Source organism: Podarcis cretensis (assembly GCF_951804945.1).
Source record: "Podarcis cretensis genome assembly, chromosome: 13".
Taxonomy (NCBI): Eukaryota; Metazoa; Chordata; class Lepidosauria; order Squamata; family Lacertidae; genus Podarcis; species Podarcis cretensis.
The window spans coordinates 49,870,805-49,892,788 of record NC_137182.1 but is presented as its reverse complement, the minus strand read 5'-3'; the positions used below and the strand labels follow the sequence as shown (position 1 = coordinate 49,892,788).

The following is a 21,984-nucleotide window of genomic DNA, read 5'->3' as shown; positions in this document are numbered from 1 at the left end:
CATCAGTTGCTTAAAGCATGGTGCTGATATGGCCCAGGTGGAGTTCCCTCCAGCTCCTGCACTTTGAATTGGCCAATGAGAGGCCTGCTCAGGTGAGAGGGGATGCCTCACTGCTGAAAGGCCATTGGCTGCCCACCTGCCAGGGCAGAACAGAGCCTGTTCAGTCTTCTGCTGCACTGGTGTTAAGTAAGAAGACAGGCCCAAAGAAACCAGTCTCCTTTCAAAATCCTTGAATGTTAAACAAGAAAGTGGTGGTGCCGGTTGCAGAGAGAAGCAATTCCTTGCAAGTGCAGAACATACCTTACGTAGCACTGGTAAAAGTGCCAGTTCCACATACAGTGATACCTCGGGTTACATACGCTTCAGATTACAGACTCCACTAACCCAGAACATCAGGATAAGAACTTTGCTTCAGGATGAGAACAGAAATTGTGCTCCGGCGGCACGGCAGCAGCAGGAGACCCCATTAGCTAAAGTGTTGCTTCAGGTTAAGAACAGTTTCAGGTTAAGTACGGACCTCCGGAACAAATTAAGTACTTAACCTGAGGTACGACTGTATAGGGATGTTGGACATGAATAAGGGGCTCAGACAAACATTAGCCAATCAGTGCTCCCTCATCACAAGGCAGCAGAGAATTAAGGTCCCAATCTTCCTTCTCCATTTTGCGAATTCTGCTTCTTGTCCTCTAAAGAAGATAAGGGAAGAAGAATATATATTTTGTGTTCTCATGTTGTACTTTTATGTTCTGAACTGCCTGTGATCTGCTAATGAAGGGTAGTATAAAATTAAATAATAACAATAGGGGAACTTCCCCATAGCTATTAGGATTTCCCACAAATCCCAATTACACTCAAGTTTCTGGAAGGACTTTCTGAGAACCTCACAGAATAGCCTCTTCTTGGATTGTCTGGGTGGAGCTACTGATGGGAAACATATCTCAACAAAGTCTCCCAGGATGCTATATAAGCTGGCCTGATGGCCCACATGCCATTCACACTGAATCCTAAAATGTGGGCCAAGATCTTCTTACCATTTGTGGGACTCCTTTGCGGGGCCAGCCTGCCACTGACTTCTTCCCAGGCTGCTCCAGGTGAGTTTGCTTCTCTTTCCTTCCTCTTTGCAGCCTTCTCATGCATGTACCTGAAATCTGGGCATCTGGAACCACCCTTAGAAACAGAGCAATAACAACCCTTGGATTCTCTTCCTACAACTTTTCTGCTTATTTGCCAGCAGTAAATGGGATAGTCATTTCAAAGTCTTTCCAAAAATACCCTTTTATTAACATTTGTAAGTGCCTGTTTCTGTGGGCTGAGACGTTTGTAGGTTTAGGGACAGAAGAGACATTCCCTGGTGATCAATGAGGTGACAGATGTCTCAGTCGGACCACCCTCACATCCCTCTTGAGACGTCTCCTGGGGCTCCCAAGTTCAATCACGTATGAGACAAGGTGTGCAGAACTAGGTATACACACGATGGAATATTGGGTGTGGGCTAGCACTATAAAATACCTGTTGCATTTCCATTTTGTTGCCAACCTTTGAGTCTACTCTCTGACCTACTTATGGACTCTGATAAATCCAGAAGTTCCAACTGTTACATAGGAAAATTAGATCTATTGGTATTCAAATCAGATCTTGAAACCCTTGTATAATTCGAGTGAGCAATATATTTATTGCAATAGTCAAACCGGATTAAGGTACATTGGGGGAAACAACTTCAAGTCAGGTGTAAATAAAATTTGCTCCCCCGAGATAACAGGGTCACATATCTCAAAATTAATAATTTCTGTCCAAAGCAGGACCTTTATCTTAGCCCGACTGAATGTTTTCCCTTCAACTTTTGTCAAGGGCAGATTTTTATACATCCCCAGAAATGATAGACATTGTGGATGTTCTTTGAATGTGCTGGACACTGTAGAACATATCCTTTTCTACTGTCCATTTTACAACCTGCTATGCAAACGCATGCTACCCCCCCTTTTTGGGGTAGTCTAACATCACGGCACAATGAAAATATCTGATTAACCCGGAATTAACTGCAAGGGGGGCTGAGGTTTTGTTAATAGTATCTCTTGCAGGGCTAAATGGCTCTATTTAACGTGAAGAAATCCCAATGAAATTCCTCATCATTATATATTTTACATGGCTGTTTATTTGCATATATTTTAAATGTTTTCGGATGCCCTATATTAGTAATGCCTAGAAAAGTTTTGATGAAGTAAGTAAGTAAGCATTACAGGGGCTTGGACTAGATGAGCATTGGGGTCCCTTCCAATTCTGGAATTCTATGATTCCACGAAAAGAGAATATGCATGGGAAAGAGGGTCAGAGAGAAGGAAAATCACTGGGGTGTAGAGAAGAACAAACGGCAGATAAAAGCAAGTCTGGAAGGACTGAGATGAAAAGCAGAGGTTTTAACCTACGGCATTTATTCATTTGCTGATTTTTAAATCATTTCTAAGCTGCTTAAATCTTAAACAGTGCACTAAGCAACATAAAAACTGTAAAGCAATATAAACCACCCCCATAAATACAGCAATATTAAGTCATTATAAAACCATGAATTTCATCTGTCTGTCTGTCTTTCTGTCTGTCTGTCTATTTATTTTGTTCCCTTAGGTGAAATATTGGTGTGCACTCTCTCTGGCTCTGTCCCTGAAGGCATGATGATTACGTGGCAGGCAGGTGGCCAATCAGGTAACACCTCCGGCATCATAAGTGTAAGCATTGGTAGCACAGCATACTTCAGCGCTGAAGTACTACCCGTTTCACAGGTGAACACAAGAACTTTCGCAGATGAATTTCAGCTGAAGTTCGTCTGTCGAGCATCCCTCCCTGGATCCCAAACAAATGTCAATGAACCTGAAGGTAAAAACTCTCAACACAGTTGGGACTTAGTTTTCCTTGAAAAGCATGGTTTGGGAGAGGGATGATTGTTTCCAGATTGCTTAAGATCATCTCAGGGACTGATCATTTCAAGACTGCTTCCTCCTTAATTCAGAAATTTATTTCTGCTTTCCATTATGGCCTGTTGAGATAAGACTTTCCCCACCAGTTGCCATGATATCGGTGCTAGTATTGGCTAAAGACACAACTTGAAACTGGAATGAGTCCGGTGGAGGTCTGAACAGTAATTCTCCTCTTATCTCTTCAGAAAGGTTTTCACCGTTCTTGAACAATACTAAATGCATGTTTTTATCAGAAGGTAACAATGGGAGAAGGAAAGGAAAGAAAGTGTACCCTGCAGGGGCCAAGGTGTCTCCCACAATAATTTCCACCCCATTAAAAACCATTCCCAGCTTCAGCCAAGGATCCTTCTAACCTTCATCTGCCTGTCGATAATGTTTACCCAGCATAGGGTGACCTAGATGAACAGATGGTGCCCTTCTATTGAAGGCAGATTTTTATATCCTTGCCCTGGTGGCCAAGTCCACACATTTAAGAGCACTGTACCTAGTTAGCTGCTGCAGAGATGGTATCATTGGATATGGGAAGTTTTTATCTATCCTTGGTTTTCAAACCCAGCCTACACACCAGTACCTTCTCTGGAAAGGCTGGGATGCTTTTTGTGCTGGGCGCTTTCTTTATACATGTTGGGGGAAAGGAGCTGTGTAAATATTCCTGGAATCTCCACTATCCCACCTTGTCCTCACCCAGCTCAAGGAAGCCCCATGCATGTGCCACAGATCTTCCTACTCAGGTCCACACACACAAGAACTTCAGTTAAATCCCCTTTGCTCCTTAAAGCTTTCATTAAGGATTTACACCCTCTATCTACAGATTAAAAATGTTTGTCAGAGAATCCAGCAGAAAATAATCAGCACTAAATGGTGTCATAAATGTTATCCATCAATTATGTCTAAACTTAATAGCTGTTGCCTCTCCCTTTCTCTCATACTTTCCCCACCCCAAAACATAAAAAGACAAAGGGAAGGGTCTCCATGAGAACCTCTATCGCGCCAACCATAAAGAAAGCAGCCTTCAGCGAGCACAGACAATCCTCACCGGCATGGTCATAGGGCTCAATGCAAGTGAAATTTCTGTCCAGTGGGTGAAGAATGCCCTCCTTGAAGGTCACCATGTGAATCCCCGAGTCTTGAAGGGCAGCATCAAGGATTCCCTCTTGGCCTTCAGCCAGGTGGTAGTCCCCTACTCTGACTGGAACAACGGCACTTCATACTCCTGTATGTTTACCCGCACAGCAGGCACCGTGGAGCCCACCCAGAGGCCTGAGGAGAAATCCCAGGGTGGAAAATGATGCAAACCCCTTTCTCTTCTCCTCTTCAGCCTATCCCAGATTAAATAATTTTCATGTATCCATGTTTGGCCTAAGGCTGAATAAAAGTGAGCAAACTCACTCTCTTGATGTGATTACTTGATTAAGGTGGTGGGCGGGTTCTGGAAAGAAGTGGGGAATGGATTAATCTCCCTGCAAAATCATGTTGAAGTTTGATTATTGTAGAAGCAAAGTGTGTTTAGCACATAACCACGAAGTTCAATGGGGGGTGGGGCTTTTGGCTAGTCACTGTCTCTTAGCCTATCCTTCCTCACCAGGGTTTAGATTCTCCCTGAGCACAGATTTTTGTGTCTCCTCCCCCTGCAGAGCATTTCCTATAAAAAGAAAGGTGAGTGGAGTGACAACGATTCATTTTGCTGACTAGTGTTTTCTGCCTGTTGATCATGTTTACCCAGCATCAGTTGACCTAGATGAATGAGAAACACAATAGACATTCAAGCTCCGGTTTTTGTGTACTATGGAGGCCTGACTTCCTTGTGTTAAAATTTGCAGAAGTCGACCTGTTTTGCTGATTTACTTCACACTATTCTTGACTGTTGAAGGTGGTGCAGAGAAAAAAGTTTTTGTGGTGAGAAGAGCCTGGGGAATCCAAGAGAAGATTTTAAAGAACTGTGTTAATTAAAAAAGGCCCTCCCGACAGGGCGGGGGGTTTACTGGGCTTCCCTCTATTGGTGGCAAGAGGAAATTACTCTGCAAGTAACAGAAGAGTTATGTAAAGGCTGGTTACATGTGTAGGAAAATGCACAAGGGGATTTCTGACAACTAATGGACAAAACTGGTAACTGAGTAAAAATTTATTTTTATTTTTCTCTCCTTTTCCCTGTTAAATGTTATTATTATTATTATTATGTTATTATTATTGTTGATGAGACATTGTGCATTAGAGGTGTAATATAGAAGTATTATAAAACACAATTTGTCAGGAAAAGAAGTAGCTACAGGTACTAACGGATTATAAAACAATTGGTTATGCCAAATGTGAATAAGAAATTTATGAATCCAGTGGCAGCGGTGTTATCTGCAAATCTTAACAGGAGAAACTCAAATCAAGACACAGAAATTAATTTGGAAATGAGAGATCTACTCCTGGGACTGAGAAAAGACATTTCAGAGATGAAGAAAAGATGAACGACAGTATAAGATCAATAGATCAAAAGTTGGATAAAATGGGGCAAAAAATAGAGGAAAATGCAAAAATGGTGTTAGAAATGATGGTTAAAATCAATGATCTGGTGGTTAAAAATTTGGAAATAACAAAGACTGTACAAGAATTAAAAGGGAAAATGATAAGTTTGGAGGAAGGGCTAAGAAAAGTACAGAAGGAGAACAGAGAAAAAAAAGGGGAAACAGAAAAAATTAAGAAAGAGCTGGCAGATATGAAAGAAACCCATGAGGCAGTCCTAGATGCAATCTCTATGATTGAAATGCACAGAAGTGAAAAAACATTGAGATTTAGATCTATTCCAGAAGAACCAGATGAAGTGATAGAGTAAAAAATATCATCAGAATTAGCCGAAAGGATTGGAATAGAAGAGCAGGAAATGAGAAATAAAATCGAGAGAGCCTTTAGAATCAGATCAAGAATTGCAAGAGCTAATAATTGGCCAGGGGACTGTCTGGTAACTTTTGTGAATATGGATATTAGAGATAAAATACTACAAATTAGCAGTAAGACAAAACTTAAATTTCAGGAAACAGACATAATCATTCATAAATTTGTTCCATCAAGGCTTTTAAGAAAAAGGGAAAAATATAAACCGTTGGTGGAAACACTAAATAAAAAATCAATTGTGCACAGATGGGAATTCCCTGAGGGAATTTCCTTTTTTTTACAAAGGGAAAAGGAGAAGATTTGTTACTCGGGAGGACGTTGACAAATTTTGGAGAACATATAGAGAGGAGTTAGGAGGTAAAAGACAGCTGGGAGGAGGGGCGGACGATCTTAAAAAACAATCAGAGGAGGACGAATCTTAAGCATTAAGGACAAGTGACTTTTCTGAATTTATTTTAATTTTTTTTAAAAAAAATTGTTAAGAAGTTGAATCACTGTGTAGTAAATAATGGAATTAAGGATTGTTACCTGGAATGTTAATGGTTTAAATGATAAAAAAAGAAATAAGGTGGAATTTGTACTCAGCAAACAGAAATTGGATTTGATATGTTTGCAAGAGACTCATATCACAAAACAACACACAATAATTTTAACCCAATAAGAAACTGGGACTTGATTTTGTTTCTTCAGATAAATCTAAGAAGAATGGAGTTGTAATATACGCAAAGAAGCATTTGGAGCCGAAATTGATCTATAAAGATTCACAAGGAAGGGTCGCTGTGATAGAAATAATAGTCCAGGGGGAAAGAATTAAAGTTATCGGCTTTTACGCGCCGAATGAAAAAAAAATGTGAATTTTATCAAAAGTTGGAACGAGAGTTGGGGGAGTTTATTGGAGAGAAAATTATATTTTTAGGAGACCAAAATGGAGTGGTAAATCCTGATTTAGACAGATCCAAAAAGACTACTAAAAAACAGCAAATAAAACTCCCCAAAACCTTTTTTCAGTTAGTAGATTTGTTAAGTTTAGAGGCCGCATGGAGAATACAAAATCCGACAGTGAAAGAATACACTTTTTTTCCTATCCTAATAACTTGGCAGGAAGAATTGATGCCATCCGGTTAACAAAAGATTTGACAGTCAAAATATGTAAATCTGAAATTCAACCAAAGACAATAGCTGATCATAATGCAGTACAAGTAACACTGACTTGGGGAAAGAGGAAATCTATAAGATGGAGATTAAATGAAACTTTATTGAGAGATGAAATAATAATAGAAAAAGCAAAAAAGACCTTAAAGGAATTTTTTGAACCGATTTAAAGATAGTCTGGGATGCTAATAAAGCGGTCTTAAGAGGTTTCTTTATTCAACAAAATGTAATTCAAAGAAAACAAAAGAAAAAAACCCAACAAGAAATCTTAGAGGAGATTAGAAAAAGCGAGCTGGAATTATACAAAAAACCAAATAGTGTAGAATTAAAAAGAAATATTAAGATCCTACAATCTCAATATTTAATGCTAATAAATGCAAAAATGGAATGGAAACTAAGATTATTGAAACAAAAAACCTTTGAACATGCTAATAAACCAGGAAGGTTATTAGCATGGTGTAATGGTTGTGAAGGGTTACTTGTGCGTAAATTACTTCAGTTCAGTTAGTTTGCTAGCCCAACCATGTTTAGGGTCGGAGCTCGCCCTCCGTGACCTGTTAGTCACTTGCAGAATCCGAGAGTGGGCGTTTCTTGAACCTCTTCCAACATAAAAGCTGTTTGACCCCGAGTCTCCTCCTATGTTCCCTGCGCGTAACGCGTCTGCGCAAGTAAGGGGACGGCAGGGGCGTCCCAGCGCTCTCTCCACTAGACTCAGGTGCAGGGTCTTGGAGCCCTGTCACCAATTCCTCCATCTCCCCCTCTTCTCTATGGGTGTTACGCTGAAATCCTTCCCCCCTGCTATTCCCCTCTCCGGCATCGCTCTGGAGCCCTGCCTCTGACTCTTGCTCTGATGGCAGTTCCCTGACATCCACCTCCCCCCCAGAAGCCCCTCCACCCCCGGCCTGATCCTGTGAAGGGACCTTGTCCCCTTCTTCAGCCGACGATGCGGGAAACCCCCGGAAGGAGCTGCTGTCGTCGTCCGTGGACTCAAACACCGCTTCCCACCTGCTCTGATTTCTCACGGGGGGATTTCCCAATCTGATTCCTCCCCCCCTGATGATTCTCCTCCTTCCTCTTGGGAAGCCGGAAAACCCACAAAATATTCCTCCTCCTCATCGGTGGTGGCAAATTGCTCCTCCCAGAACCTCCCAAGGGGTTTTGGCTTCCTCGGATACCCACCAGATATTCATCATCTTCCACCAGATATTCATCATCTATTTCTCCCGCGGGAACCCCCTCCCAAGCCACTAGGTACTCCACCTGCCGCCCTCGCCAGCGCGAGTCCAGGATCTCCATTACCTCATGGTGGTGTTCCCTTTCTTCCAGTAGCGGGTGTGTGAGCCCTTCCCCTCCTACCTCTTGGCCCCTCCGCTCCCCTATGTGCGGTGAGAGCAGTGACCAATGGAATACTGGGTGGAGTTTCATGCTGTCCAGCAACTTGAGCCGGAATGCCACTGGGTTCACTTGGTGTGTCACCTCAAATGGTCCCAGCCGTTTTGGCCTCAGTTTCTTACACCCACCCTTGAAGGGTAAGCCTTGGGTGGATAACCACACCCGGTCCCCCACTCTAATGGTCTCCCCTTCCCGGCGACGTTTGTCTGCTTGTCTCTTGTATACTTCCTTCGCTCTGTCCAGGTTCATCTTAAGCTGCTGGTGCAGAGCTTCCATTTCTTCAACAAACTGCTCTGTGGCGGGCACGCTCCACCCTTCCTCCCCTCTCCCGGGAAAAGCCCTACGGTGCAACCCATAATTAGCCATGAACGGGCTCATCCCCGTGGACACATGCTCAGCGTTGTTATACGCAAACTCCGCTAGTGCTAGCTTCTCTACCCAATCGTTCTGTCTCTCGTTGACGTAGCAGCGTAGATATTGCTGTAAAACACTGTTCACCCTCTCTGCTTGCCCGTTGGTCTCCGGGTGTCTCGCAGTCGAGAACCTCACTTCCACCTGCAATAAGTTCATGAGTTTCCTCCAGAACCTCGAGGTAAATTGTTTCCCTCGGTCGGAGATAACCCTCGAAGGAGTCCCATGCAACCTGAAGATGTGATCCACAAACAACTGGGCGGTTTCCTCGGCCGTTACTGCATGTGAGCACGCTATAAAATGGCACATTTTGGTTAGCAGATCTACAACTACCATGACTGCTGTCTTCCCTCTAGATTTGGGTAAATGGGTCATGAAATCGATCGACACCGCCCCCCTGGTCTTCCCGGTGTGGGTAAGGGTTCCAGTAACCCCGCCGGGGCCGCCCTCTCTACCTTGGCCCGTTGGCAGCGGTCACACCCCCGTACATACTCCCGTACATCTTCCCTCACCCTTGGCCACCAGAACTGCCTCGTAACCAGTAACATGGTTTTGTGTTGCCCAAAGTGCCCGCTGTTGGGTTGTCATGAAGCTGTCTTAGCACCCTTTCTCGCAGTGCTTCCCCGGGCACATACATTGCTCCCTTGTAATACAGCAGCCCTTCCCTTTCCTCAAAGCCTCCCTGATCTCCCCCAGTTCCCTTGAGTTCCCTGATTCTGGTTTGGGCGAATTCGTCCTGGCGAGTCAGCTCGGTTAGTTCTCGTTTCCCCACCAACACTCCCCCGCAAACCCATCGTTCCTCAGGGAACACGTGTCGAACTTCCAGTGGTCCTTCTCCTTCCGTATACTCGGGCTTCCGGGAAAGCGCATCTGCCCTCACGTTCTCTTCCCCCGGCACGTACTTGGTCTCAAAGTTGAACTTGGAGAACTCCTGTGCCCATCGAATTTGTCTCTGGTTGAGCACTCGAGCTGTTCTCCAATATTCCAGGTTCTTGTGATCCGTGCAAACCTGAATCTTGTGCTGTGCTCCTATTAGGAGATGTCTCCACTGCCGAAATGCTGCATAAATAGCTAGGAGTTCGCGGTCATACACCGTGTAGTTGTGCTCTGATTTGTTCAGTTTCCGAGAGAAGAAGGCGCACGGCCTCCAGGTGTGTTGGCTCCGTCCCGGCTGCAGCAACACCGCTCCAATAGCTCTGTCTGAAGTGTCGGTCTCCAGCCTCATCGGCGTCTGCAGATCCACATGCAGGAGCTGTTCCTCCGAGGCAAACGCCTTCTTTAGCCTTTCGAAGGATCGTTGGGCACTTTCCGTCCAGACGAACTTCTTCTTGCTACTGAGACAATCCATGATGGGTGCGGTCAAGTGGGCGAAGTTCTTGATGAACTTCCGGTAGAAGTTGCTGAACCCGAGGAACCTCTGCACATCCTTCCGGGTTTTGGGGGCCTTCCATTCCAGCACTGCCTACACCTTGCTAGGGTCCATGGCCAGTCCTTTGTCCGACAACTTGTATTCCAGAAATTCCACCTCTCTGGCGTGAAATTGGCACTTTTCCAGCTTGACCCACAATTGGTGCTGCTGTAGCCTTTTCAGCACTTCCCTGACGTCCCGGACATGCTGCTTTTCACTGTCCGAATAGATCAGTACGTCGTCCAGAAATGCTACACAATTTTTGTACAGCAGGGGTCCCAGCACATGGTGCATGAAGCTTTGAAAACAGGCTGAGCCTGATTGTAGTCCAAATGGCATGACTAAGTACTCAAAGGCCGCTAGGGGTGTGAACATGGTGGTTTTCCATTCGTCCCCCTTCCTTATTCTAATCAGATTGTATGCTCCCCGGAGGTCCAGCTTGGTGAAGATCTTCCCCTTCCTCACCCTAGTCAGAATATCATCAATTCTGGGCATTGGGAAGGTCACGGGTTCCGATACAAGGTTTAAAATTCTATAGTCCACGACCAACCTAAGCTGATCCGTGTTTTTCTTGTCCACAAAAAACACAGGGCTGCCCCCCACCGCCTTAGATTCCCTTATGAACCCCCTCTTAAGGTTTTTGTCAATAAAGTCTCGCAACTCCTGCATCTCCCTGTCCGACATGGCATACAGCTTACCTACCGGGAGCTGCGCTCCCGGGAGCAGGTTGATTTGGCAGTCGAAGGGCCTATGTGGCGGTAGCTTGTCTGCTTCCCTCTCGCTGAAGACTTCCTGAAAATCCGCGTACTGTGGCGGCATGTCCGCTCTCTGCTTCAATGTAGTTGCTGCCACTCTGGCTAACCTCACCCTAGGTTTCTCCCCCCCCTAGACAGTGTTCCAAACAGTGTGCTGACCCAAAGGTGACTGACCGTTGGTGCCAGGCCACCACTGGATCATGTAGCACTAGCCAGCTCATGCCCAGTATTATCGGGGGTCCCGCCAGTGTGGCCACGTGAAAAGCAATGGTCTCTGTGTGCCTGGAAGCACTCATTCTCATAGGGGGGGTTTGATGTGTCACTTCCCCTTCCAGCAGCTCCCTGCCATCTATCGTGGTCACTTGGAGCGGGAAATCAAGTGGCAGCAGGTGGATCTGGTGCTCCAGTGCAAACTCCTTACTAAAAAAATTGCAGGAGCTGCCTGAGTTCAGCATTGCCTTCACCTTGACTGGGTGTCCATTTGGGAGTTCTAGCACCACCTCTATAGCTATAGAAACCTTGGGTGGGGCCGGTTGGGGCACTTCTGTTATCTGTTCGCTTGGCTGCTGCGCCCCCCGGTGGGCAGTCAAGCGCTGGCGTTTCCCTGCACCTTTTCCTCTGCCCCCTCCTCCTCACTTCCAGCGGCCCCCACCATCCCTTGCCAAGCCTTTTTTTGTGGACAGACCCTGGCAAAGTGTCCTGGCCGCTGGCAGAGGAAACACTTCTTGGTGCTTTTCCCAGCCTTTCCCTCCCTTTTGCCTCCTTGGTTGGCGCCAGAAACTTTGCGCGCCCGCGCTCCATCGATTTCCATTGGTACTACGTCATCGGGAGGCAGCTTAGGCATCTCAGGAATGCGGTAGTCAGAATGGCGCTCTCCCCTCCCTTCCCGCCTTTCCAAAGCGCACGCTTCCTGGCGAGCGCCTATTGCCAGCGCAGCTTTTGTCAGCTGATCCATAGTCTCCGGGCGGGGCGCGCGGGAGAGCTCATCTTTAACGGTTGTGGACAACCCCTCCTCAAACAGCATCCGTATGGGAGGGCTATCCAGATCCCATTCAAGCCGGTGTATTAGCATCACAAAGCGGGACCAGTATTCTCTAACGGAAAGTTCCCCCTGCTTGCATCTCAGCAACTCCCTTTGGTTGATGCTCTCCCCCAATCGGCTAGAATACATTGTGTCCATTGCCTGTAGAAACTTCTGAACGTCCTTCATGGCGGGGTTCTGCGCGGCCATCAGGGGTCTAACCCATTCCCTCGCATTGCCCTCAAGGTGCCCCACGATATACGCCACCTGCGCTGCCTCGTCAGCAAAGTCATCCTGCTGCAGCCGCAAGGCGTACTCTATTTCTGTTCGGAATCCATTATATTTCTGGGGCTCCCCCCAAAATTTGTGTACTAGTCCTGGCACCTTCTTTGCCACTGGGGTGGGTCTTGTTGGAATTCTGCCTTGGTCAGAGGTATGTGCCTATCTGTCCAGGCACCGGCTGAATTCCTTTTGACCTCCCTCCCGCGACTCCCGGCAGGAAAAACAGATGAGGTCCGTATCGGCAATTTTTCCCAGACTGTGAGAAAAAACACACCACTGCTACTCCTCCTCCCTGCATATCCCCAGGGAGGGGAATCAGACTCAGACAGAAATGTAACTACATGCTTTTATTCCTGTCTTTAGCAGCCATACAGATAAAGATGTCTGCACTCTTCGAACAACAGAGAGAAACTCTCAAACAAAACTCCACCCATGTACATCCTGTACAGATCATATGTCACACATTGAGCTCACATCCGGTGCTCAATACTGAGAATGGACTGCCCCTTTCTTGCCATGGCAACAGTCACAAACATCCTGTCTGGCTTTCCAGCCAGCAGCAGCTGGCTTAGCTGCTTCTTCTTGCTTCTGCATTGCTTCTTTATGGTAACCTGCGCGTCCTGGGTGCGCCTCTCGTCCAGCCGCACCATCAGCAGTGCTACATGCCGTTCCAGCTCCTGGTCCCTCTTTAATAGGTCCTGCGCCCCCACAGCCGGCTCCGCTGCCCCGGTGCCTCCAGTCTGGCTCATGTTTCCACTGCTTGCGCACAAGTAACAGCAGTGACTCTCGGATTGCTGTAATGGTTGTGAAGGGTTACTTGTGCGTAAATTACTTCAGTTCAGTTAGTTAGCCCAACCATGTTTAGGGTCGGAGCTCGCCCTCCGTGACCTGTTAGTCACTTGCAGAATCCGAGAGTGGGCGTTTCTTGAACCTCTTCCAACATAAAAGCTGTTTGACCCCGAGTCTCCTCCTATGTTCCCTGCGTGGAACTCGTCTGCGCAAGTAAGGGGATGGCAGGGGCGTCCCAGCGCTCTCTCCACTAGACTCAGGTGCAGGGTCTTGGAGCCCTGTCACCAATTCCTCCATCTCCCCCTCTTCTCTATGGGTGTTACGCTGAAATCCTTCCCCCCTGCTATTCCCCTCTCCGGCATCGCTCTGGAGCCCTGCCTCCGACTCTTGCTCTGATGGCAGTTCCCTGATACATGGCAATTAAGAAGAGAGAGGCAGAAAGGCTTATAAATAGTTAAGTGTGAAGGCAAAATAATAAACAACCCTAAAGAAATAGAGAAACAATTTGTTAAATTCTTTAGAGAACTCTATAAGGAAGGAAATGAAACAACAGAAGAAGTTAAAGAATATTTAGAACAGAACGGTCTTCTGAAACTTACTAAAGAACAAAAAGAACTGTTGAATGCCCCTATTACATTGTATGAAATTCAAAGAGCAATTAAGGAAGCAAAGATAGGAAAGTCACCAGTGCCAGATGGCCTACCGGCAATATATTATAAAAAATTTGAGGACATACTGTCTGACCCATTAAGAAGTATCATGAACAACATCTTAAAAAATGGAACCATGCTGGACTTATGGAAAGAAAGCCTTATTGCACTAATTCCAAAACAGGGAACCGACAATCTACTTATTAACAACTATAGGCCTATTGCACTCCTAAATAACGATTATAAATTATATGCAAATATTTTAGCCAAAAGATAAAAAAAAGTCTTCCAGATGATTATACACAATGACCAAGCTGGCTTTTTGCCCGGGAGGCACATTTATAGCAACACTAGAAACATTATAAACTTATTAGAGTATTTAGACTTAAGAATAGAAAAGAAGGCAGTCTTAATGGCCATAGATGCTGAAAAAGCTTTCGATAGGGTCTCCTGGAAATTTATGAAAGGTCTATTACACCATATGGATTTTGGTATACAGTATATAAAAGGGATTGAAGCAATATATTCAAAACAAAAAGCTAAAATCATAATAAATGGAAATTTATCACAGGAGTGTGAAATCAGTAAAGGGGTCAGACAAGGTTGCCCACTATTCCCCTTAATTTTCATATTAACATTGAAAGTTTTATGTAAACGAATTAGGCAGGAAAAAGATGTGGGCCGTCCAATTATGCTAAAAGATTGGGAAAACTTATGGAAGGTAAATTTGAAATTTGCAGCCTGCTACGCTCCCGCTGCTCGGTCCCAGCGCCTGCCAACCTAGCAGTTCGAAAGCACCTCCGGGTGCAAGTAGATAAATAGGGACCGCTTACCAGCGGGAAGGTAAACGGCGTTTCCGTGTGCGGCTCTGGCTCTGGCTCTGGCTCTGGCCAGAGCAGCGATGTCACGCTGGCCACGTGACCCGGAAGTGTCTCCGGACAGTGCTGGCCCCTGGCCTCTTAAGTGAGATGGGCGCACAACCCCAGAGTCTGTCAAGACTGGCCCGTACGGGCAGGGGTACCTTTACCTTTTATAATATAAGAGAGAACATGATAAAAATGGCTCATAGGTGGTACCTCACTCCTTCCAGATTATCAAGAATGTATAAAAATTTGGCAAATGCTTGTTGGAGATGTGGAGGAAATAACGGTGACATGATCCACATGTGGTGGATGTGTGAAAAGATTAAGATTTTTTTGGGGAAAATATACGATGAATTAAAAAAGATGATGAGGATAACTTACTAAAAAACCGGAGGCATTTCTATTAAGTATTTTAGATAAAGAGATCTCAAAAAATCTAAGAGAGGTATTTTTGTATGCAACCACAGTGGCTCGTATACTAGTGGCCAAGGGATGGAAAGATCACAAGGCTCCAAAAATAACAGATTGGCAAATCAAATTACAGAAATTGGTGGAGACGGCTCAACTGACTAGGAAACTCAGAGAAACTCAAAGCAAAAATTTGCAGAAAAATGGGATGGTTATAGAAGATATGTTCAAAAATACAATAATAGTTTTGACTCCGTGCTAGCATTCGAGTGATAAAGGAACTAAAAGCAGGTGGACAACAATTAAGAATTTATTATGTTTTCACAATGTATTAGAAAAATTATATAGAAAGGTTTATTGTTTTGTGTACATTTAAATGTAAGATAAAACATATGCAAAGGGACTTGACAGGAAGTCAAAGCTGAAGAAAAGATTTTGGAAGATAAAAGGGGGAAAATATTTACTTTCATTATTACCATTTTCTGTGCGGGTGTGGGTGTGTGGGTGTCTGCACATATGTGTGTTGTTGTATGCAATGTTTGGGAGGAAATAAGATGGTAAACAACAAATAACATACTAAATATTGATGTATGTAATTTGTATTTCTTAATTATATTTAGTGGTAGTAAAAAAAAAAAAAGATAGTTTCCTACTCTGACTGAATCAATGACACCATGAAGCTCACCCAGAGGCCTGAGGAGAAATCCCAGGGTGAAAAATGATGCACACCCCTTCCTCAGCATTGCAAGCTCTTCAGCCTATACTACATCTTTCTCTTCAGCATATCCCGGATTCAATGATTTCCATGCTTCATCTATAGATAAATAAAATCTCAATATCTCTCAGCTTAATGTACATCACAGGGGTTCTGTAATGATAATATAGAGAAGCGTAGTAGTGTGTATGCTAACTTCAGCTCTTTGGAGAAACGGTGGGATACAAATCAACACTAGATGAAGCATATTCTACTGTATCCATCCCATCTGGGGGCAAATTTCTGGTGAAGGGGGCATGGGACACCTGTCACTTTTTAGATTAGCAAATGGAATGTCCTGTATTCTTCTTATTCTGCCATACTATGATAGAAAGCTTAGGCCATTCATATATAATATTAAATGGGTAGTTGCAAAATGCCGCCCTTGAACATGTTGATTTCTGTTCCTTCCTGAAGTGCAGTTCCTATGGGGATCTCTTAGCCACCTGCTACTTATTATTATAATGCTGCAAGGAACAGTGGAGAGTCATTATCAGATCTCGAAAAAGGAATTAACAGATTTGCTTTGGGGGTGGGGTTGAGGAACAGCACTCAAATGGTAAAGGGCTAATCACTGGCCTCCTAGGATCATGGAAGCCCATATAATTTGTTCCAACTGCCCAAAGCTCCAAAGACTTGCCAGAAGTTACTTGAAAATGATCAACCAGTAAACCTGAAGATTAATATAAATACGCCCCCAAGCAATGTACACCTGAGAGTATGTGAAAAGTGGGCAGGGCTCCGTCACTTTCCTTTCATACACTTCCCCTTTTATTCCACCTTACATCAGCTAACCTTGCTAGCACTTAAGGCATGCATTGGTGTCTCAGTCAAAGACATAGCTGATGTATTTCTCTTAAGAGATGTGTTAGCAGAATTAGCCACCAACCTATGTAGACTGTTAAGTCTGGTAGTTTCTGTTTCTGTACAGAGGAGATTCTCAATTTAGAGGATGCTTTGCTGATTAGATGTTGTGGCTTCTGATAGCTCTACCTTTGTTGCTTCCTATGAGGTACAAATGGGACGCGGGTGGCGCTGTGGGTAAAAGCCTCAGCGCCATGGGCTTGCCGATCGAAAGGTCGGCGGTTCGAATCCCCGCGGCAGGATGCGCTCCTGCTGCTCGGTCCCAGCGCCTGCCAACCTAGCAGTTCGAAAGCACGTCAAAGTGCAAGTAGATAAATAGGGACCGCTTACTGGCAGGAAGGTAAACGGCGTTTCCGTGTGCTGCGCTGGCTCGCCAGATGCAGCTTTGTCACGCTGGCCACATGACCCGGAAGTGTCTCCGGACAGTGCTGGCCCCCAGCCTCTTGAGTGAGATGGGCGCACCAACCCCAGAGTCTGTCAAGACTGGCCCGTACGGGCAGGGGTACCTTTACCTTTACCTTTATGGGGTACAAAGTAGATACTCTGGAGTGTCCCAGAAATGATCCCCACCCTGTTCCACATGAGTGGTTCCAGCCAGGAGCTCTCTTCATTGGTGGAATTGCTTCTCAGTTAGTTTACCATTCTCATGAAGTTTCATTCAGTGAACATCCTTCTCAGAACCAGCTTGATGTTCCAGAGTAAGAAATTGCTTCGTTTGCTCTGCATCTTTTGTAGTTGCTCAGATCACAAATATATTTTTCTGTAAATGACAGAATGTTGTGTTTGTGTGTGTCTGTCCGTGTGTGTGTCTGTCCATGTGTGTGTGTAGGTTTGGCCAATACCCCCCAATAGACTCTATTAGAAATTACCAGTATTGTGATATGATAGCAGGAAACATACTCGTTATACAAAGAGATGAACGAATTCTACCTCTATATGCAGAATGGTGACAAAATTCTACCAGCACATCCTTGCTTTGGCATTTGCTGTGAACAAAATCAATGAGAATCCTTAGTTCCTACCCAATGTCACACTTGGATTCCATATCTATGACAGCTACTACGATGCAAGGATGACTTATCGTACCACTTTGTTGTTGTTGTTGTTTTTAAAGATATTTATTAAGGTTTAACAATTACAGAAAAAAGAAAAACAGACAATAATAATACAAAAAGGATTACAATACTTCAAAAATGAAGGAAAATACAATACTAAAAAGAAAAAAGAAGAAGAGAGAAAAAGGAAAAAAAAGGAAACCCCAAAACAATACAGCTAAACAATAACATTTAAAAACACTAACATCCAGTATTTTCATATCTTTATCTTTCATTTACTTATTTCCTTGACTTCCTCACACCTCCCTTTTTGTATTCTAATTCATAATTGTTTCAGCATGTCCTTTCCCTCTTTCTCTGATTTTGTTCCATAATTTAACTTAACGCAATTTAACCTTAAATTTTACACTTTAACCCATTAACAATCCATTCTAACTTATTTCTTTACAACCTTTCTGCTAAGACCATGTAAATTCATTCCAGCATCTTTCTAACATTCATTGATTTTACAATATTTTTTTAAATATACTTTAATTTTTTTCCAATCTTCTTCTATCTCGGATTCTGCCAGTCATTTCCGCCATTTCCATGTAGTCCATCAGTTTCATCTGCCATTCTTCCCTGGTAGGTAGATCTTGTGTCTTCCAATACTTTGCAATAAGTATTCTTGCTGCTGTTGTGGCATACATAAAAAACATTCTATCTTTCTTTGGCACCAATTGGCCAACCATGCCCAGAAGCAAGGCCTCTGGTTTCTTCAGAAAAGTATATTTAAATACCTTTTTCATTTCATTATAGATCATCTCCCAGAATGCCTTAATCTTTGGGCATGTCCACCAAAGGTGGAAAAAAAGTACCTTCTGTCTCCTTACATTTCCAGCATTTATTATCAGGCAAATGATAAATTTTTGCAAGCTTGACTGGTGTTATGTACCACCTATAGATCATTTTCATTAAATTCTCTTTTAAGGCATTGCATGCCATAAATTTCATACCAGTGGTCCATAACTGTTCCCAGTCAGCCATCATAATATTATGTCCAACATCTTGTGCCCATTTAATAATAGCAGATTTCACCATTTCATCTTGAGTATTCCATTTCAACAGCAGGTTATACATTCTTGACAAATTCTTAACTTTAGAGACTAGCAGTTCTGTTTCCAATTTTGATTTTTCCACTTGGAAGCCTACTTTTTTTGTCCAAATTATATGCCTCCATAATGGAGCCAGTCTCGCACTCTGTTTTTTAATTTTTCAAAGCTCTGCAGTTTTAGTCTGTCTCCCTCTTGTTCCAAAATTTCCCAATACTTCGGCCATTTAGCCTCCATATTGAGTTTTTTCTGAGCCTTTGCTTCCATTGGTGACAACCATCTTGGGGTTTTATTTTCTAACAAATCCTTATATCTTATCCAAACATTAAACAATGCTTTTCTAACAATATGGCCCACACAGCAGGCACCATGGAGCCCACCCAGAGGCCTGAGGAGAAATCCCAGGGTTAAAAGTGATGCACACCCCTTTCTCAACCTATCCCAGTTTTCCCTCCCCAGCCTATCCCAGATTCAATAATTTCCATGTAATTATGTAGCCTAAGGCTAAATAAAAGTGAGCAAACTCACAGATATCTCATGATGTGATCACTTGATTGAGGTGGTGGGTGGGTTCTGGAAAGAAATGGGGAATGGATTAATCTCCCTGCAAAATTGTGTTGAAGTTTGATTATTGTAGAAGCAAAGTGTGTGTAGCACATAACCATGAAGTTCACTAGAATGCTTTTGGCTAGTCACTGTCTATCCACATAACCCACCTCACCAGGGTTTTTTTGAGGATAAAATTGGGAGGCAGAGTACACTGTATGCATACTCTCCAACATTCCTCATTTGAAAATAAGGACATTTCTCACTCTCACTCCCTTCGCCATATGACCCTCCTCAATGGCACGTTTTTTATCTGTTGCCCACTCCTGCAAAACATTTCCTATCAGATGAATGTTCAGACGCTTGCCCTGGTGGCCCAGTCCACACATTTCAAGACCTCCCTAAATAGCTAATTTAGGGTGTTCTCACAGCTACCAACATGAGTTTGACCAAACTGCGGGAGGCAGTGGAAGACAGGAGTGCCTGGCGTGCTCTGGTCCATGGGGTCACAAAAGTTGGACATGACTAAACAACAACAACAAATAGCTAATTCAGGGGCAACTGTGCAGAGGTTACACTATAAGATACACTTGAAATCACCAATACCAATTGTTGTCCATCAGTTATGTCTAAACTTAATCACTGTTGCGATTAAGGGGTTAGGGGGTGCTAATCCACGGGTTAGGGGGTGCAAATTACTTGCCTTGCCCCGGGTGCTGACAACCCACGCTACGCCACTGATGCCACCACTAAATCTATAACAATACATTCAAAGTTGGATCATGTGATTTTAAGCAGTCCCTGGACATCGCACACACTGTCCCTCCACCACCCTGACAAAAAACCTTAGTCCCGATTTTCTTTGGTAAATTTACACAGACAAACACAAACAAACCAATAAATATTTTTTTTAATAAAGGGGCAAGATTAAACCTGCTCCAGTCCCCCTTTCGTCCCACCCAGGCCGGCCCTACCCTCCGCCTGCCCCTCAGAGCTGGCGCATCCCACACAGGGCTGGGCCTTACCGGTTGCAGTCTCTCCTCCTCTTCGCCTGCCCTCTGGCAACTGCTACAATCAGCAGCATGTGATATTGCTATGTTCCCTGCCCTGCTTTCCATGACCCCCAGAGTGTTCAATCCTGTTTGTCTTCATGTGGCTGCTGTCCTTTGAACCAAGTTCTACTCTAGAGCCATTTTCACAGGCCACGGCCATCCACCAGGGTAGCACAAAAGCCCACTTCTGTGTAGATTCTGCAGCCAGCTGGCAACTCCTCCCTCCGTCTACAAGATCCTCCATTTCACTGGCATTTCCCTCCGGCTGAAAAAATGGCAGAAATCTCCTCCTTCCCATCTTCTCACCCACAAATATGGCACAATTATGTTCTGGCTCAAATCCAAAAAATGACACTAATTGGAAACCTGTAAAAATACATAGGTATGGCCCTGTGTGGTGTGTCACAATAGCACCAGCAAGAATGAGAAGGAAATATACAAGGATAGGAGTCAGCTCCAGGGGGCCGTGGGTGCTTGGGCAGCCACAATAATGTAATTTGCAGGGACTGGGCACCCACAAAGTCAATGAGCACTATGTGCAGGCGTGTGCGTATGATGTTGCACCTCCATGTTACGGCTGTGGGCACTCACAATCCTGAGGGCAAGATGACACCCCTGTATACAAGCCCACATCCTGTGTCCTGACTCCATGCATTGCAGCTTGAAGAACCGGATTGGGGTTAAGACTGGTTGCTGGGAACCCCTTCATTTAAAACAGATCCCTGCAGCCACATTAGGAAAAGAACTGAAAATAAAACAGCCAATATTGTAATGCTGTTATACAAATCTATGGTGTGACCTAAAATATTGTTACAAAAGTTGAATGCCTGCCCTTCTCTTTGCCGAGTGGGGGCAAGAACCCATGGGGTCCCTGGCACTGACACAGGGTCTGTGTCCCTTTGGAGGAATAGAAAACGCAGTAGAGACTATTGTAGGTTTAAGTAATATGGTTTATTCACCTATTTACACCTCCTGTCTGCATGGTGGGAGTACAAATCTTACAGCGTGGTCATTTCATGGGGCGGCAGCGCAGGCATCCTTCAGCCTCCCTGCCCAAGATGGAGCTCAGCTCCTGTCCTGCCGCTTCTTCCCAGCAAACCTTGCTCAAAAACTGCCTTGTCCTGTCCCCTCAAACACCCCACCCCATCACCTGAAATCCCTGCCTCTGTTCACACCTCAGGGCAGGGGGAAAAGGAGTTTTCTTGTGTTGTTAATGGCCCTCCATTATACACATTGAGCCACCAGGCAAAAATGTTCCTCTTTAACCAGATCTTTGGTTGGTTGCTATCCAATGTCCTTTTAAAATAACCTATAAGGTTATTTTCATTTTCATTTTGCTTATGTATTTGGTGTTTTTCTATTGTGATTTTATCCTTTGAACCACCAAGACCTGCGAGTATAGGGGAGTATAGAAATCTTAACAACAACAACAACAACAACCATCACAAAACTAACCACAGACCACGCAAAAGGATAAAATGTTCCTCAAAGGACATGCAACTTACAAAACCCTTTCTAAAAATAATATCTCTGAATTCCTCTTTTCTCTTCCCAGATGCTTCTGCTATTCTCAAATTCAGGGTCTGGGAAAGGCTTCTAGGGTTGGAGGGTGGGGCAAGGCAGGAGAAAAAAGCCGTTGCCC

At 44.3% G+C, this 21,984-nt stretch overlaps 1 protein-coding gene across 5 annotated transcripts in view; it reads left to right on the top strand.

Moving 5' to 3' along the window:
- Nucleotides 1-602: 602 nt before the first annotated feature.
- LOC307201894 (uncharacterized protein) overlaps nt 603-21,984 on the top strand; it is a 78,105-nt gene continuing 56,723 nt past the window's right edge. Inside the window, exons 1-2 of one of the 5 annotated variants that reach the window (XM_079951425.1) lie at nt 603-1,091; nt 2,620-2,697. In XM_079951425.1, coding sequence (XP_079807551.1) covers nt 977-1,091; nt 2,620-2,697 — 193 coding nt within the window. In that variant the 5' untranslated portion in view covers nt 603-976. Of the gene's footprint in view, nt 1,092-2,619; nt 2,869-21,984 lie in introns of all 5 variants that reach the window. The other 4 variants (XM_079951422.1, XM_079951424.1, XM_079951421.1 and 1 more) reach the window with 4 other exon arrangements.